We start from the raw sequence: 17,317 nt of genomic DNA on the forward strand, positions 1-17,317 counted from the left end.
TGGATTATGGTGACTATGAAAGAGGCATGATTATAAGATGGAACTAGAAACACATATAGGGACAAGACAAGAAGGCCTTGAATGCTATGCTAAATAATTTTCTTTTATGTTCTAACATGTTCATATGGGATATTTTTCACTTAAATTACACTGTCATTTATATCTATATAAATACCTAAGCAGGCTCTATCTTATTTATTTCCATATTATTTTGCTGTCCAAAGGAATAACTCATTCCTTTCACTTAGGTGATAGACAAAAACTTTAAAGAAGCCAACATGCCAATGTAGAAATGAGAAAACCTTAGAAGCTGCAAAACTAAAATTTTGAAGTTAGTGGGAGGCCAACAGGAGTTAAAGGTATATGTATTTTTTAATAAATACCTGTATGAAAGATGTCAGGCACAAAACCAAACTGAGGGGCTTTCCATCTTTCTCACTACAATTTAATAAAAGGATTTGAGACATCAATTTTTCTATCTCCCACTGATGTAAGTGGTTTGGGATCTCAAATAAAAATAATATATTTCTCTACCATTGAAACCCCCAAGTGAAAGCTGTATGAGAAAACTGTAAGAAAGCCCGGCCCCACACCGCCCGCCACCACCAAGTAAAGGAACAGAGAGAATGAAACTGTCAAGGACAGAGGAAAGAAGAGAAAGTATTTTAGAAAAGAATCATCCCTAGGGAACTAGGACAATTTATATTTGTGTATATTAATGGCATTTTAATTTTAAGTCAAACAGTAAAATATAACTTTCAAAACTCAATTGACTACTAGGAACTAAATTACCTAACAATTAATTCAGTATATACATACTATGTCAATTCAATGGGACTTGTATCTTATGGATACTTAATATTATTTGATGATGAGAATGATGATAAGGAGGTATAAATCCTACATTTTTTTTCCGAGTGTGGCACTGGTATTACCAACATGAAGAAGAGATGGATATAGCAATTCAGCAACTCAGCAACTAAAGAATTAATCAAGTTCTAATTTTGTTTGTTTGTTTCTTTTTACCAGAATTCTGTTTTATTTGACATATTTTAAATCCTTACTTTGGCATTTAAGAAATAGATACGTTTTTTTCTCAATATACACACATAACATTTTTAACTTGCCTTTAATGAAACTAAATGTGTGTTTCACTCTGAATAATACAATAGATGTGGAATAAATTCATTGTTTCAAAAATGTAAGTAAAGGAGGTTTAAAAATCTTCCTCCCTTATTAAGAATTTCAATAGGTAAGCATTTCTCAAATAAATAATGGGAATGGAGACTGAAGGAAGAATAATATTTAAGTTATAAAAACATGCCTAATAAATAATAAGAAATAAAATAATTTATGGCAGTAAAACCAGGGTATTAGGCACTGGAAGTTCTGAAGATGAACTTACAAATTTGGGCTGAGGTTGAATAGATGTGGGCTCAAATGTTGGCTCTACCAGGTAGGTGGCTGCTGTTTGCAAATTGACTCACCTGAGAAATAGAGATAATACTATGGCATTATTTCTTGTTTTAGGGATAAAAATAAATAATGTCAGGACTACAGTTGATAGAGAGCTTTGGAAAGCATTTATTAAATGAGACATGTCATAACTATCCTTTTTAAGGATTCAAAATGCAGTGGGAAGAGAAATACTGGCTAAATATGATCACTGCTATAATAGAATAACACATGCTATGAGTGCTCTGGGAAGAAAAAGATTAATTCCAGCTGGTGAAAATGCAAAGGTTTCATTAGAGAAATTGTATTTATGTTACTCTCGAACTTCCTCAGTGGATTAGGGGTAGGTAGGGGAAACAGGGGGAGCCAGGAAGGCACCAAGTTGAATAAGCCATATATTCAAATGCACATGTGTGTTTGGGGGTGGGGAGAACGGTGATGGAAAACTTGGTGAATAGTAGGAGACGTTTTAGTCAGAGAACAGGTTAATGCACTGCTGTGTTGAGGAAGAAGAACTGAGAAAGCGAGTGGAAGAGGAAGGAACGTTAAGAATTATGGGGATTAAGCTGGAGCAAAATTACAGAGAATCTGGAACACCATGCCAAGGACTTCCGTCTTTGTTCTCAAGTCACAGAGCAAGAGGGTTGAAACAAATAAACACTAAGTCACCTCCTAGGACATTTCATCTTGTTGCCCCAAAATGTATAATTTGCTTCTCCCTGGATATGTCTAAGCAATTTATCTCATTCCTCACAGAGGAAATTCAATGATTCTTTGAACCAAAGTTAAAATGTTTCTGTGTTGCTGATTGACAAGCCATGGGTAAGCAAGGGGAGTAGGATGAATGGGCAGCAAGATGGATTCTGTTTTATTTTTTTGCTAAAAACCAACACATCTGTAACAAGAGATGAACATTAAATATTCTAAAGAAAAACATTTCAAGGGTAGTAGCTTTCTCCTTCCTGTGTGAAAGAGTTAAGATGCTTAAACCAAACTGCTGGATAAATTTTGCAAGAATAGGAAGAGGTGGAGATGACTCACATTGCTGTTTAAACTCGTTTTTATTTTTTGCCCGAAGCACAAACATCAAGATAAAAAGTGAGGTCCTGGGAGGGCAAATAAGGATACTGAGAATGAATCATAGCAACCACCTCACTGACATTGAAGACCACGGATGAGTCTAAAGACAGCTCCCAATGAGCCCACCCCTTCCTATGTACTCATGCCACTTCTCCCATGAGAGACATTGCTTCTCCTTGCTCCTGTTAACCTGGGGCAGGGCTGGTGACTATTTTAATCTATATTATGTGGAGGAAACAACATTCTAGTGACGTTGGAGCTCAAGCATTAAGAAGGCCTGGTAGCTTCCAGGCCTTTCTTGGAGCGCGGAAACATCATGTAAGAAGTCCAGGTTACCCCGCTGGAGAAGCTACAAGAAGAAGGCCTAGGAGATTAGACACTGCATTGAGAGAGGAAAGAAGAGGCACTGAGGCCTCAAATACCCAGCTCTGAGCCCAGACATAGCCATCATTTGACTTCCACTACATGGGAGACCACAGTAAAAACACCATAGAAGTGGCCCTGCTGACCCCCAGCCAATCTGTGGAATCCTGAATATAATAAAACTAGAGGCCCAATGCACGAAATTCGTGCAAGAGTAGGCCTTTCTTCCCCTGGCTGCCGGCACTGGCTTCCCTCTGGCACCCAGGACCCAGGCTTCCCTCCGGCCGCTGGCAGGCACCTGGGACCTGGGCTTCCCTCGCAGCCCCAGCTTCATCTGGAAGGTTGTCTGGAAGGACGTCCAGAAGGATGTCTGGTCTAATTAGCATATTATGCTTTTATTATTATAGAGGGTTGCTATCATTTGTGGTGGTTTGTTCAGCAGCAATACTTAACCCAAAACAATGAGGATGTTGACCTGTGAAACCACAAGAAATTTTCATACCTTTGGAACACAGCAATTGTCTACAAGCTGGGAACATTCTCTTTCTATGAGAAAGAGTATTAGTAACCCTCATGCTCTTTCTATATCTTACTGACAATAGTGAGGTAGAAACTCAAGTAGGATTATAAGATAAATACAAGCCCTGACCAGTTTGGCTCTGGCTCAGTGGATGGAGCATCGGCCTGCAGACTGAAGGGTCCCAGGTTCCATTCCGGTCAAGGGCATGTACGTTGGTTGCCGGCACATACCCAGTGGGGGGCTTGCAGGGGGGCGTGCAGGAGGCAGCTGATCGATGTTTCTCTCTCATCGATGTTTCTAACTCTCTATCCCTCTCCCTTCTTCTCTGTAAAATATCAATAAAATATATTTTTTTAAAAAGATAAATACAAGATTCCTGGTTAAATTTGAATTTCAGATAAACACAATTATTTTGTAATATAATTGTGTCCCATGCAATATTTGAGACACACTTATACTAAAATATATGTGTTCTAATCTGAAATTCAAATTTATCTAGGCATTCTGTGCTTTTATTTGCTAAATCTAATCACTTTACATGCAGGAATTGCTTTATCTTGACATTACAAAATGATTCCAAAGCTTTGGAGATAATAAATGTAGATTAACTCTTTGTGCATGACTCCATTGAAGGCATAGAGGGATGAGACAGGAATGAAAGACAAAATATCTGATAGCTCCTAGGAACAACTTTTCCAAGTCTGAGGAGGAGCAGATGGGGTAGAAATCCCGAAGAAGACTGAGAATTGAAGCCAAGCAACCAACAGGGAGGATGGCCCTGGGGTTAACAGTTCCTGAGTCCAGTGTAGATCCTGACCTGGTGTAGGTGCAATGTCCCTTCCTCCTTAGAGGGATCACCTGGCCACACTGGCTTGTTTCTCATCTACATCGTAAGACAGGTTGCGCTAAGTTCCTTCCAGCTCTTGCATTCCATAATTCTGAGTGCTGACAGTAGAAATAGAATTCACATTAAGGACATAAAGTTGAGATTTGGGATTTTTCCCAGGCTTCAAAATTGTGTTTTACACAGCTAATATCAACTGGCTGGGGATCCCTATTTATTCCTTTTCCAAATCTATTTCTGGATTAAAGGATTTCTCAGGTCATTTTACTAAATCTTCCCATTAAAGTACAATAATATATTGCATTAAAAGCTTAGGGTGGAAAGCTTCAGGCCCTCTTTTATGAGTTAATGGTGACCAAGTTAGCGTTGTGCATGAAAAAAGAACTCTGGTTTTTAAATAGTGGAAAGGAATGGAAAGCAAGTGTCTTAAAAAATAGCAAGGTCTTCATCTTTCTGGAGAAAAAAATTAATTTTTGGCATTATACTGCACTTCTCAATTATAGAATGAAATCCTTTCTAATCCTAGGCTCCTGATGACCCAAGTTTGAAAAGTACCCTTAACTTAAACAGAAACCAACTCGTGGCGCATCCTGAAAAGATCTGGAAGGAGTAACTGGTAGGGTGTCTGAATGACTAGCTGTTTGCTATAAGCATGTGGATGATAAACTCAGTTTCTAATGTAAAAGGTCAATTCACCAACATTCTCTAAAAATTGGCTATATACAAGGCCTTGATAGGGATTTCATTTAATCCTCACAGCCCTATTGTGTATTATTTATTTTATTTTATAGGTTCAGAGAGGCTCAGAAAATAAAATCTGTCCCCAAGATCACACAGCTGATGAAAGTAGAGTCAGCATGCAAATGTAACTCTGACTAATAATAAGGCACACGCTTTCTTCTCCATTATGTTTGTCACAAAAACAGTTGAGGTATGTGAACATAGAACAGCTATATTTATTGTTCTTGTTTTGTGTTCTAAATTAATTTTAAAAGAACAAAACAAGATATAAATATTCCAGCAATGGAAAAAGGACTCATTTTGCATGGTGTTTCTGTCTCCAAGTCTCTCTCTTTCCTTACCTGTCTTCGAAGGTCTCTTGTCTTCTTGCACATGTTGTCTATTGCAATATTCAGGGTATTACTCCTTTCCTTTTTTCCGGTCTGCAAGGGAGAAAAAAAATGACGTAAGTAATGATATGAAATTACTCTTTAGCACTTAACAATTTGCCTTCTAAATTTTCTGAAAATAACAGCTTGAAAATTCAAGAATAGGTTGAAAATTCGCTATGATATTGCATATGATTCATAAGCACTTCACATAAGACTAAGTAGAACGGTGATTAAAACTCACATTATTTTCTTCTTTAAGCGTCTGTAATAGGTCTGATACATGGTTGGGTTTCATTCATTGTGGCAGTAGGCAGAGCATTACCTCCCAAAACTGTGATCTTCATATCGACTTTTTAACCGCTAAGCATACAATTAACTTAAAAGCATTAGATGCCCAAATTGTCAACTTCTGTGGGAGTTTCTGAAGTCATTTTGATGGTGTATTGTGTAAGTTATGCAGAACTATACTGGAGTTTTGCTAAACACTAAATAAAATATGCAGTGCAAATTCATACAATTTGCAGAAGTTGACCACAATTTCAGCTGACAATATTCCAAGAACAAACTGTTTCAAGTTCTTAAGAACTGGAAGCTGTTTTTTGGCTCTTTAAGATAATTTGTGCAATACCTATTCGTTCTTTAAGCAGAACAATTCTCTATGTTATATCCTTAACCTAAATCTTCAGGCTATTAAGTACATGGAGAGTCACCTTGGTTGGTATTTTCTACATATTACTTTTGTGGGAGACGATCAAAATTGAATCTAATCATACTTTCTTCAGCCATATCATGTATAAAAGAGATTGAGAAAAATTACTATGTGATTCACCTCTAGAAAATTGCTACTATTTAAATTAATAAACTGAAAGGGCTTTTGAGAGGAGACCTTGAACATCAGGAAGGCAAGTTTAAACAGCTGATAACTGAGGAAGTTTATAGCATGGACTTCAGAAAAAACATTGAGGCAAAGTCTATAGACCATTAGGCAGGAAGCTATATCCTACCTCCAATACATAAATCCATACCATCAGCAGCTGATAACTGAGGGAGTTTATAGCATAGACTTCAGAAAAGACATTGAGGCAAAGTCTAGACCATTAGGCAGGATGCTATATCCTACCTCCAATACATAAATCCATACCATCAAGTGGAAGGACTTCTTTACAGGAAGTTCAAGACCATCTATACTCTACCCTAACCTATCTTTTCAGTTTTATCTTCCACCACATATTCTGAAGTTCTGTCCTTTTATAGTAATAATATTCCAATATTTTTCTATGTCTTTTTTCCATGTTCTTTCATATAATGTACCTTTGACTTCAGCAAGTGTCTCTTCAAATAGCCCCCTATTAAAATCCTACCGATTCTCCAATGGTTTCAACAAAGACTTCCCAGCAATCTACTCAAAAGCAAATGCTCACCTGTCCTTGTTCCCATAGCATTTTGAAAATTTCCCAATATACCCATTTTGTTTCTGTGCATAATCATTACCCTTACAAAACTGTTAGGATTGTGATGTTGGCAATGTATTTTAATTTTTTTTCTATTTCTGAAAGTAACTTGCATAGGACTTATTGAATGGTATTGACTAGTTTATAAATGAACAACTTGATTCAAAACACAGCATAGTTTTATTATGGGCCTGCTATATACCAGGAAGGTGTCCTACTAAATTCTGGAGGAGACTTTAATATCTACCTATCAAGGCACAATTAAAATTCTCTATTGGTTGAGGTTTCTGGTACCCACCTAAACCTTTAGTTAGATCTAGATTTTTCTCAGCAACAGTGTTACTGATATTTAAGATAGGGAAATCACCATAATTTGAGGCCACACTCTATACGCTGCAGGATGTTTGGCATCCACGCACCCCTGTCTACCAAAATCTACCAGTAACTCCCCGGCACTATGATAGCCAAAGTTTGACCTCACACATTTCCAGATGCCTCCTAGGGGGAGACACTGTAGAGAACTACTACGTCCTTTAACACATTTTATTTTTGAAAGAAAGTGTGAAATGTGTGCATGATGGAGACTGTGTCCAGTGAAGAAACAGGGAAGAAGACAAAGAGAGAGATAAGTGAAATTCTGGATGTTGAAATAATAAGAGCAACAGTGACAATTACTTAGATAAAAGTGTGGCTACCTTTCCAGCTCCAACCAGAATTATCCATACTAGCAGTGAAAAACTGTGAAAGCTAATGCAGGGCTGTACAAGGCAATGGCATAAACAGATACACAATGGTATATAAGACAATTGGTAATTTCACCTAAAGAACTTAGCTCTTATTCTCCAGTTTCATGCACTGCTAGCTCTAGAGGAAAGTTCTCCAGTTTCATGCACTGCTAGCTCTAGAGGAAAGTTCTCCAGTTTCATGCACTGCTAGCTCTAGAGGAAAGTTCTCCAGTTTCATGCACTGCTAGCTCTAGAGGAAAGTGTCTCTTTCCACTTCATGAAGTTAGAGATAGTCAAAAGGGGCAGGAGTGGTACAAAGAGAACCTCCCCCCTCTCCACCACCACCACCACCACACACACACAGGGTATCAGGAATAATATGAGCGACTTCTGTTGTGTTGGCCATAAAAACTCCCTAGCTTCTGCAATATGATTCATCAGAACAACTACAAAATGCCAGCCTGCACAGAGAGAGCAGCAGTGGCATGCAAGTTTTAATAAAGAATAACAGAAGGTGACAGCATGAAAAGATTCAAAGTGGACTATAAAGATGATTTCTTAATTTCTACCCAGAGCTTAATCTTAGTTTAAAATGTTTCATTGGGTCAAAGACATTTTGTTCTCTAGGTAATAATAAACAGTCCCTGTCATTATAGGAAGTAAAAAGTCTTCCTTCTTTCTTCCCTTTCTCTCTTCTCCTTCTCCCCATCTTTCTTCTTTTTTCCACCTCCAGCTTTTTTATTGGGTTCTTGCTCTATTTATCCAGATTTATTGGGCTTCCATCAAGCCATTGAATGCTTTTATTCCTTTTGCATGGCATAAAAATAAATAAAGCAAGGAGAAATTGCCCCATCCTGCTTAAAAGCCCTCATTCCTTCTGTTTTCAAAGCCTTCACAAATCATCAAGCAATGAGCTAGGACTGAAGGTAAATTGTGTGTGCTGAGGTAAGGGATGGAAAGGGCAGGATATTGAGACACAACACAGATAACAGACAGAGCCTCTCTACATCCCAGGTACTCATCAGAGTGGATGCTCCTTAAAGAAAGCCTTGACAGGAGCCATCATTAAGTCAGCACAGCCCTGCTAATGGAAAAGGCACCACATACAGTGGAAAGCCAGGGGGAAAGACGCTGTGAAAATATGGCATGGATCAGCACTATATAGAGAAAGAAATCACATTACTTATCAGTAAATAAACTGCCAGGAAAGATTTTATGAAAAAGAACAGTTTTGAGCATAAACTTCATTCAATAAAATTTTATTAAAATTATTATTGCATATTATATATAAGTCCCAATGTTATTGAGGCTTATAAACTTTGCTATGTGTCTTTCCATCAATTCTGCCTCACCATTGCTCTCATGTCACTGCTACAGGTAATTGCACTCTCTTATATGGTTCCCTTGAAGCTGCCCACACCTTTAGAAAAAGTCTAATTATAAATAAACTCTTCTTGAATTATCTTAATTTGAGTGTTCCATCTGTTTCCTATTGGGACTCTATTGGGGAGAAGTTTCTATACTACGTTGTCCAAAATGGTAGCCACAAGTCACATGTGGCTATTTAAATTTAAATTTTAATTAATTAAAACTAAGTTTCATTAAAAATTCAATTCATCAGTCCTTAAAGTGAGCATTAGGCACATGTGTTTAATGACTACTATATTGTATAGCAAAAATATAGAACATTTCCCTCATCTTAGAAAGATGTATTATACAGCAGTATTTTAAAATATATCTTTTTAGATATATTTTAGGGGTCGCCTAAGACCATCGGAAAACACATATAGAATTACATAATGAATTTGTGATTAATCACTTTGCTTTAATTATGTTCAATTTGTAACAATGAAAATACATCCTGCATATCAGATATTTACATTACGATTCCTAACAGTAGCAAAATTACAGTTATGAAGTAGCAACGAAAATAATTTTATGGTTGGGGGTCACCACAACATGAGGAACTGTATTAAAGGGTCGCGGCATTAGGAAGGTTGAGAACCACTGATCTAGTGCCTGCCTTTGAAGAATACTCATCTAATCTAGTGGTAGAAACAGACATAAACACAGTATTAGTAGAGGCACTAAGGGTAACATATGTATCAGTAGGAGCAGCACCCCCGCTCCCCATTAAGGATGAAGGTATCAATTGAGTATTGAAGGATATGTTGAAGTCAGCCAAGAGAGACAGACAGAGAAGGCCACTTTAGGGAGACAGGGATAGCTTTAGCAACGGCAAAAGTCCTTATGGAGTATTTAGTAACTAGTATAAAAAGTATGAGGGGAGGCAAGATTTTGGAGATTTTTGCCATATTAAAAAATTGAGCCTTTAGGCAATTGGGAGTCATAGAAGTTAAGCTGATGAGTAACACAGGCAAATCATTATTTCAAATCATTGAGCTGGTGGGAGTCTGCACAATATATTTGAGGAGATTAAGAACAGAAACAGGCAAAAGAGTTCGATTATTGCAGTGACAGTCTTAACTCTTTATAAGTAAGCTACATAGGATGATAACTGGCAAGTTGTGGTGGGTGAAGAAAAGAGCACAAGCTAAGCTGATGTCCAGCTTTCCAGCAGTGATGATGGGCTACACAGATGATGGCACTTGGAACTGAGATGGTCATTTCAAAGAGTAAAGCAGGTCAAAATGAGGAGGAGGATTTCAGTTTTAGAGTTTTTGAAAGGCTTGTGGAGAGCTCCCTTCATTAGTCTTTGTCCTGGGGTTAATTGCTAATCCTCATGCATTTCTCTCACTAGTCTATGGTCCTTGAGGGAAACTTCTTACATATAATCTGTTCCTCATGGTATCTAGCACCAGACTTTGCACATAATAGGAGCTCAAAGGTTATTTGTTGAGTAACAGAAAAAAAAAAGACTGGATAAAGGTAATCATTGGCAAATCCCTTGACATTCCTGGAAGTTAACTTCTGCACCCATAAAAATAAAGATTTGCCCTAAATCTTTCCTGTAGTTCTTTCCAACTTTAAAATTCTATGAAAGGGCCATGTTCTCTAAAATAAAGAAATATAGAATAATATGTTACTTTTATTGTACAATGTTGTGCATAAGTAGCCATTGAAATGTGTTGGAAACATACTCATAATATAAATTTGAAATGGTACAAATAAAAATGGCATTTAAACTAGGAAGGCCATGATGCTGACCTCAAAAAACTATGAAGCTTCAAATACTAAGGGATGCGTTTTAAAGCAAATGAAAATTTATCTAGTTCATAATCAAATGAAAATGTTATCAGTGCAGAAAGGAGCCCTGCATGAAATTGAAACAATAAGAAAAAGTGTTTTTGTTCTTGTTTTGTTATGATTTTGTTTCTGTAGTTTAAATGTGTGCCATTTTATTCAACCCTTTAAAATGACACATCTCCCTTTAAATGGGAATTCTTTATTTCATGGTAAAGATAAAATATGATGCCCTTAAGTTAGTTCTTTTCTGCAGAAATAGCTTTAAAAATATTTTTATGCTTAACACAGAACAGAGGCATGGATTCTAGTCAACATTTTCAGGCATGAAAGACATACAAACAGACAAGCATAAACATGAAATCTCTTCTTCTAGAACATCACTGTACCAAATGGCATATGAGGAAAACATCCTAAAAATCTTTCTGAAACAAGGTCTGTGCTATGAACATAAAACAAACAAAAAAATTAACTCTGAGAATTGAAAGGAGGTTTTGAAAAATAACTTTATATGAATAGAATGACACATATCAAGGGAAATGGTTAAAGACTGCAAGCAAGTGTCTTGAACTTTTATATTGTTTAGTGAAATAAAATATTGCCTCCAGGTAGCTGACTGCTGAGATGGGGCTGGGGGTCTATGAGGGGAAACCAAAGACTGGAACGCCCTCCACAGCAAAATACTGTACATGTATTGTCCCCAATGCCATTCACAATAACTCTTCATACATATGCATATGAAGACACTGAAGTTCAGTAAGCTTAAATATGGTATTCCAGGAGGACATGCAGTAAGAGGTAGCATCAAATTGAGTTGTTGCATCCAATCTCAGGCTTTATCCACCATGCATGAATGAACTATAACTTAAACCCAAATTAATTTTATATAAATTATATAAATGCATTTCTTAAAAATGATGAGCAAAATATCATAGATGTTTGTGGATTCAATTAGAATTGTATTTGAATCTATGCTCCATCTCTTGACAGCTTTATGTTCTTGGACAAAGTACTTAATCTCTCAAAGTCTTACTTTTTGTACCTATAAAATAGAAATAATATAGTGATTACACTATTACAAGATTGTTTTAAGGAATAAAGAGATGAAGAGTGTACACGTTTTGGCAAATAGAAGGGCACAAATAATGTTAGCAGTTATTATTGTACTTATCAATAGTGTCACCATTGTTACTAACACTTGCATTTCCTGAACTATACCTGCTGACTGATTTCCCTGTTTTTCCACACTAAACCTTTATCCTGTAATTCTCTAAGCTCTTCTCACTCAAAATGAAAATTAAGTCATTAATTCAAGACTCAGTTCAAGTGCCTCATTCTCTATATCATCTTTCTGACTCTCTTCAACACCACACTAAACAAAAAAAGTTAAATTTAAAAATTAAAACCCTTCTCATTTGTGTTTCCACTAATTTCTCTGCACATTTCAAAGATAATAACTGTGAAACTTTTGTTATCTTTAATTTACACTCTGCCTCATCTTATAAATTGTCAAGTCTTAACTGCAATCTTAGTATCTACTACTGTGTTTGGCACTCAGTTAATGGCTGTGGATAACATAAATAAATGTTAACCACACTTTTACTAATAGTAAATAATATTCAAACTGCTTTATTAATAAAATTAGTGTGTATGTTCTTTAACAAAAGTAGTTAACATCCATCCTGTTAGCTGTCAGATGACCTATTCAATCAGTGGTTTTATTCAAAAACTGTTATTGTTATTGCCTATAAGAAAGGCTTGGTATGAAATTTAATCCTTGGATCAGAAAATGGGGGTTCTGAAATAAGCTCCCTGGGTGACCTTAACTAAGTTGAATTACCTGTCCTGTCCTTAGACTTTGCTTCTGTAAAAGGAGGCCATCGAACTATACGACCTTGAGTCCCTCCCAGTTCTAAAAGCATTTAGTCCTGGAATTCTAGTCAGAAAGGGAAACAGGACAGCCTGATGCATGCATTCTCACACCAGAGATGCTTATGAAAGGCCACAGGATTTCAACCGACATGCACCAAACATAAAAGAAACATTCCTGGGTTCGCACTGCAATAAAATTCAAATTGTTTCAGTGGTGATGTTACTTATTTCCTTTGAATTTCAGAGATGGGTATAAGCTATGAGTTTCTCTTTTAAAGATGATCCCATGGAAAATCAGTCATATATATGTGCAAGTGTAGATGTAAAAATTCACCCCAGTGACCAACAGGTAACCTTAAAAGAGAATGGAAAAGTCAGGAGTAAGTTGTTACTTTATTTCCTAAAATCACTGGCTCTTTCATGATTTTTACTTTACCCTGTGATGTTTTGTAACTTGCCTCATTCCAGGACTACCATTTTCCCTCTCTTCTTGACCTAGTTTCTTGTCCTCCACTAAAGTCCAGCAAACTCTGGACCCAACATAGTTCTTAATAAGAAGAAATTGAAAACAGTTTATGAATTTAATTGATGGAGTAATTAATTCATGGTTCAGCAGTAAGCTATGCTGTGACTCCGGCTGTAATGGGTTTCAGATCTTGCCAGTTCCTAGGTCAGTGACTGTTTCTATGCTATGGTTACTATTAAATGAAGGGAATATGTTCAAAATTCTAGGTTTTACTTACCTAGGGCAGGAACCAAAAATGTTATGTACATTAATGGTTCCTAAATGCTTGTTTCAGGACTCATGTGGTGAAAATACAAAAATAAATATAATGTAGTTATTTAACCATAAAAACTTGTTTTTAATCTGAGAGTATTTCCATTTTATTTTTTATTTTTTGTTAATCGCTACCTGAGGGCATTTTCCCATTGACTTTTGGAGAAAGTGGAAGGGAAGGGGAGAGACAAAGAGAACCATCAATGTGAGAGAGACAAATCTATTGGTTGCCCCCCACAGGGACCCAACCAGGGGCCAGAGAGCAAGCCTGAAACCAAGGTAGATGCTCTGGACCTGAATCAAATCCAGGACCCTTCAGTCCTCAGGCTGACACCCTATCCACCGAGCCAAACCGACTAGGACAGTATTTCCATTTTCTACCTTTGTTTTTTAAATTTGTTTTACAAAATGATGGCTTTATTTAATGGTAACATAATATTTTTATTTAACATAAAATCATAGAGAACCTGTCAGACTCTCTGTGTGTCTCTGTGTGTATTTTGTTGTTGTTTCTGTTTCAATAAATACATTGCTTTAGTGTTTAAAACAATTGACATAAGAAATTTGTCTGATATCACAATAGAAACTGGTTAAATCAGTCATTTGCAGAATTGACATTAAAATCATTTCTGTGTTTTTGAAACTGGGCTTATTTTCTCAGCTTGTTAGGATATTTTATATCAAATGCATTGCATTTAAAATAACATTTGTGTTAAACTGCTATTAAAAGTTGCTGTAATAGGAGAATCAGAAAGATGATCTTTGTATCTTAGTGCCAAGACTTATTAGCAAGATGACCACATGTCATTATGTAAGTTTAGCCTTAGTTTCCTCATCTATAGAATGAGGATGACAATACCTGTTCTAGAAGTTGTTGCGAAAATTATATAAGATAAGGTACATAAGGCATTAGGTAGTAACTATCATTTAAAAATTATATTTATTATCCTATATAATGAAAGCCTAATACAGTAGGTCCTCGGGTTATGTCAGAGATCCGTTCCTATGGCGCGACATAACACAATTTTCGCCGTAAGTCGGAACACACCTACATAAGCACCTACGGCACTCACGTGGAGCACAGACAAAGCAGTAATGAAGTGAAACAGTAAAAAAAAATTAAAAGAAAGATAATTCCTGACCTTTACTTGTGGTAAATAAATAATAAAAAACAAAAAGCACATATGTACATACGTCAAAATGACGGAACTTTTTTTATATAAATAAATGAGAGATGGCAACGTAACCACGAAATGACATATGTTGAGTCCGATGTAACCTGAGGACTGTCTGTATGCAAACTGTCTCCTTGGGCGGTCGTTCGACCAGGAATTTCACCAGGAGACTGGGAGTTCAACCACTCGCTATGATGTGTGCTGACCACCAGGGGGCGGCACGGAACATGGCAGGCATTGGCGACGCTGCACTGGCAGCAGGTGCTCAGATGCTGGGTGCCCACGAGGAGCCCACCCCGCACCCACGCAGCCTCTTCCGGGTGAGCTGGGCCACAGCCAACAGTTTGCGCAGGTGCCGGTCTGTGAGGCCGGCCAGGAGAGAGTGTTCTGCCCGCCTGGCTTCTGAGTAGCGCCGCTGGGTGGCCCAGAGGCCCATGCTACGCCCCAGCCCGCAGCATCTGGCCATGCTCACTGCATCTCCGTGTGGGGACTCGGGTGCCGTGACTCAGGTGGAAGGGGGTGCATGGGGGCCAGGGGGCCCAGGTGCTGCCCTAGGGCCCAGGGTCAGCAGGGACCTGCCCTTCCATGCCAGACACTCACATTTCGATTGCCGGCCAGGCCTAGGGACCACACCGCACATGAATTTCATGCACCGGGCCTCTAGTTAGCAATAATAATAGTTTCAAGATGATAGAGGGCAGAAAGCATAAACTATGTTATTCATTGTTATATTCATAGCAGTTCTTGGCCACATATGCTTAGTATTTATTGATTTGAATAAATGTTTTAAAATGATTGACTGATATGTGAATAAATAAACATATGAAACATGATATTGATCTATTTGAGGAGGATTTGCTTATGGTCAATACAAGGATTGTAGAAATTTTTTTACACTAGACACTGAGCCATTGAAAATAGTATAATCTTCATGTAGACAAAATATAGATATCCAGGCCAAAGTTTATAAATCCTCTGATTTCAATTAATGGTTAAATTGTACATTATGTTTTACCGACATTTCAACTTTCAAAATCCCGTTATTGAGTCATTGTTAGAGGTTCTTAGCATATTTCAGAAGGTGTGGTGGCTCATTCTAGAAATCCTTTTGATTTTGTAAGTCATGACCCAGCAGTCAGTTTCTGGAGAGTGCCTACCATGAAGAAATCATCTGTGATGCTGATATAAGAGCATCTGCAAGGAAGTGGGAGAATTCAATGTTTTATGTTATCAATTATACCTTGAGCTCTTTTGGCAAAAACTCTTATTTTATATTCAAAATCACTCCAGAGTCTAATAAGCAATGATATGGCATTATTCACATAGATCAAATAAATCATTTTCCATCTTTTAAATAGAACTGCTGTTCTCTAGCAATGTTTCTGTCTATATAATGCTTTGTGAGGTAAACTATTAGAACAACACTTGTCTCATTAAAATTTTATCTTCTGCCATTCCTCCAGTTTCTTAAGTCTAATTCCCACTCTTTTTGTTTCCAACGCCAGGTTTTCTAGTTTAATTATGCTCAGTTGCAAACTTCACAGACAGTGCACTTTATAAAGTTTATAGAGCTTTATAGAGTTTGGAGACTAACAAAGTTTTATCATGGCCCATATATGTGAAATCTAGACTAGATAGATTTCAACATTCTGATTATTATTTTCACTTTCACCATCAACTGCAATCTGTGTCTTGATAACAGGTTCACTTTTAACAGCCTATATAATAAAAGGCTAGTATGCAAATTGACCAAACAGCAGATCGACCAGTTGCTAAGATGCGCACTGACCACCAGGGGCCAGATGCTCAACGAAGGAGCTGCCCCCTGGTGGTCAGTGCGCTCCCACAGGGGGAGTACCCCTCAACCAGAAGCCCTGAGCCAGGCTCACGCTGGCAAGCGCAGCGGTGATGGCAGGAGCCTCTCCCGCCTTTGTGGCAGCATTAAGGATGTTCGACTGCCTAAGTCGTCAGTCGGACATCCCCAAGAGCTCCTGGACTGTGAGAGGGCACAGGCTGGACTGAGGGACTCCCTCCCCCAGTGCATGAAAATCATGCACTGGGCCTCTAGTTATAAAATAAGAATACAATGGATTTATTCTTTCCTGATTAAAATAAATTCTTTCTAGCATTGTTATTTTCAATGAACACTTTCAGGTTCATAATTCAAAGAGTTTCAGATTCTGTAGAATGAAGAGAAATTAAATAGATTCCTCTTTAAAGAAAGTTGGATTCTGAAATTTTTCTTTTAGGCCCTGGCTGGACAGCTCAGTTGGTTGGAGCGTCGTCTTGAAATGCCAAGGTTACAGGTTCTGTCCCCAGTCAGGGCACAGAATCAAGCAATACATTCATGAATGAGTGGAACAACAAATCAATGTTTCTCTCTCTCTTCCTCTATCTCTCTAAAATTAATTTAAAATGATAAAATAAATTAGCAGGTTATAATTTCCTTTAAAATTAAAATTTCTTTTCAAATAAAGAGAATAAGTATATTCTCTTTAAGTATATTCTATTTTATAGGAAGCCTACTTAACCTATTAAAAGTATTATTTGTTATAAAACTGAATTTGTGTATACATCTTCAATAGAAAAAAACATAAACAGGATCTAACTATGTGCAGTCAGAATAAATACTTACATGATGTAATTGGTATAAATTGAGAGTCACCAATGATACCTGCTCGAAATATTCTCTCTTTCCCCATATCCACGCACTCCCAAACCCTACCCAATGTCTGAAA

At 37.3% G+C, this 17,317-nt stretch overlaps 1 protein-coding gene across 1 annotated transcript in view; it reads right to left on the reverse strand.

Annotated features, from left to right (window-relative positions):
- CTNNA3 (catenin (cadherin-associated protein), alpha 3) overlaps nucleotides 1–17,317 on the reverse strand; it is a 1,348,181-nt gene that overhangs the window by 636,906 nt on the left and 693,958 nt on the right. The window contains exon 8 of the mRNA XM_005876777.2: nucleotides 5,345–5,425. Within this exon, the coding sequence (XP_005876839.1) occupies nucleotides 5,345–5,425 (81 nt within the window). The remainder of the gene's footprint in view (nucleotides 1–5,344; nucleotides 5,426–17,317) is intronic.

Source organism: Myotis brandtii, unplaced genomic scaffold (genome assembly GCF_000412655.1).
Source record: "Myotis brandtii unplaced genomic scaffold, ASM41265v1 scaffold499, whole genome shotgun sequence".
Taxonomy (NCBI): Eukaryota; Metazoa; Chordata; class Mammalia; order Chiroptera; family Vespertilionidae; genus Myotis; species Myotis brandtii.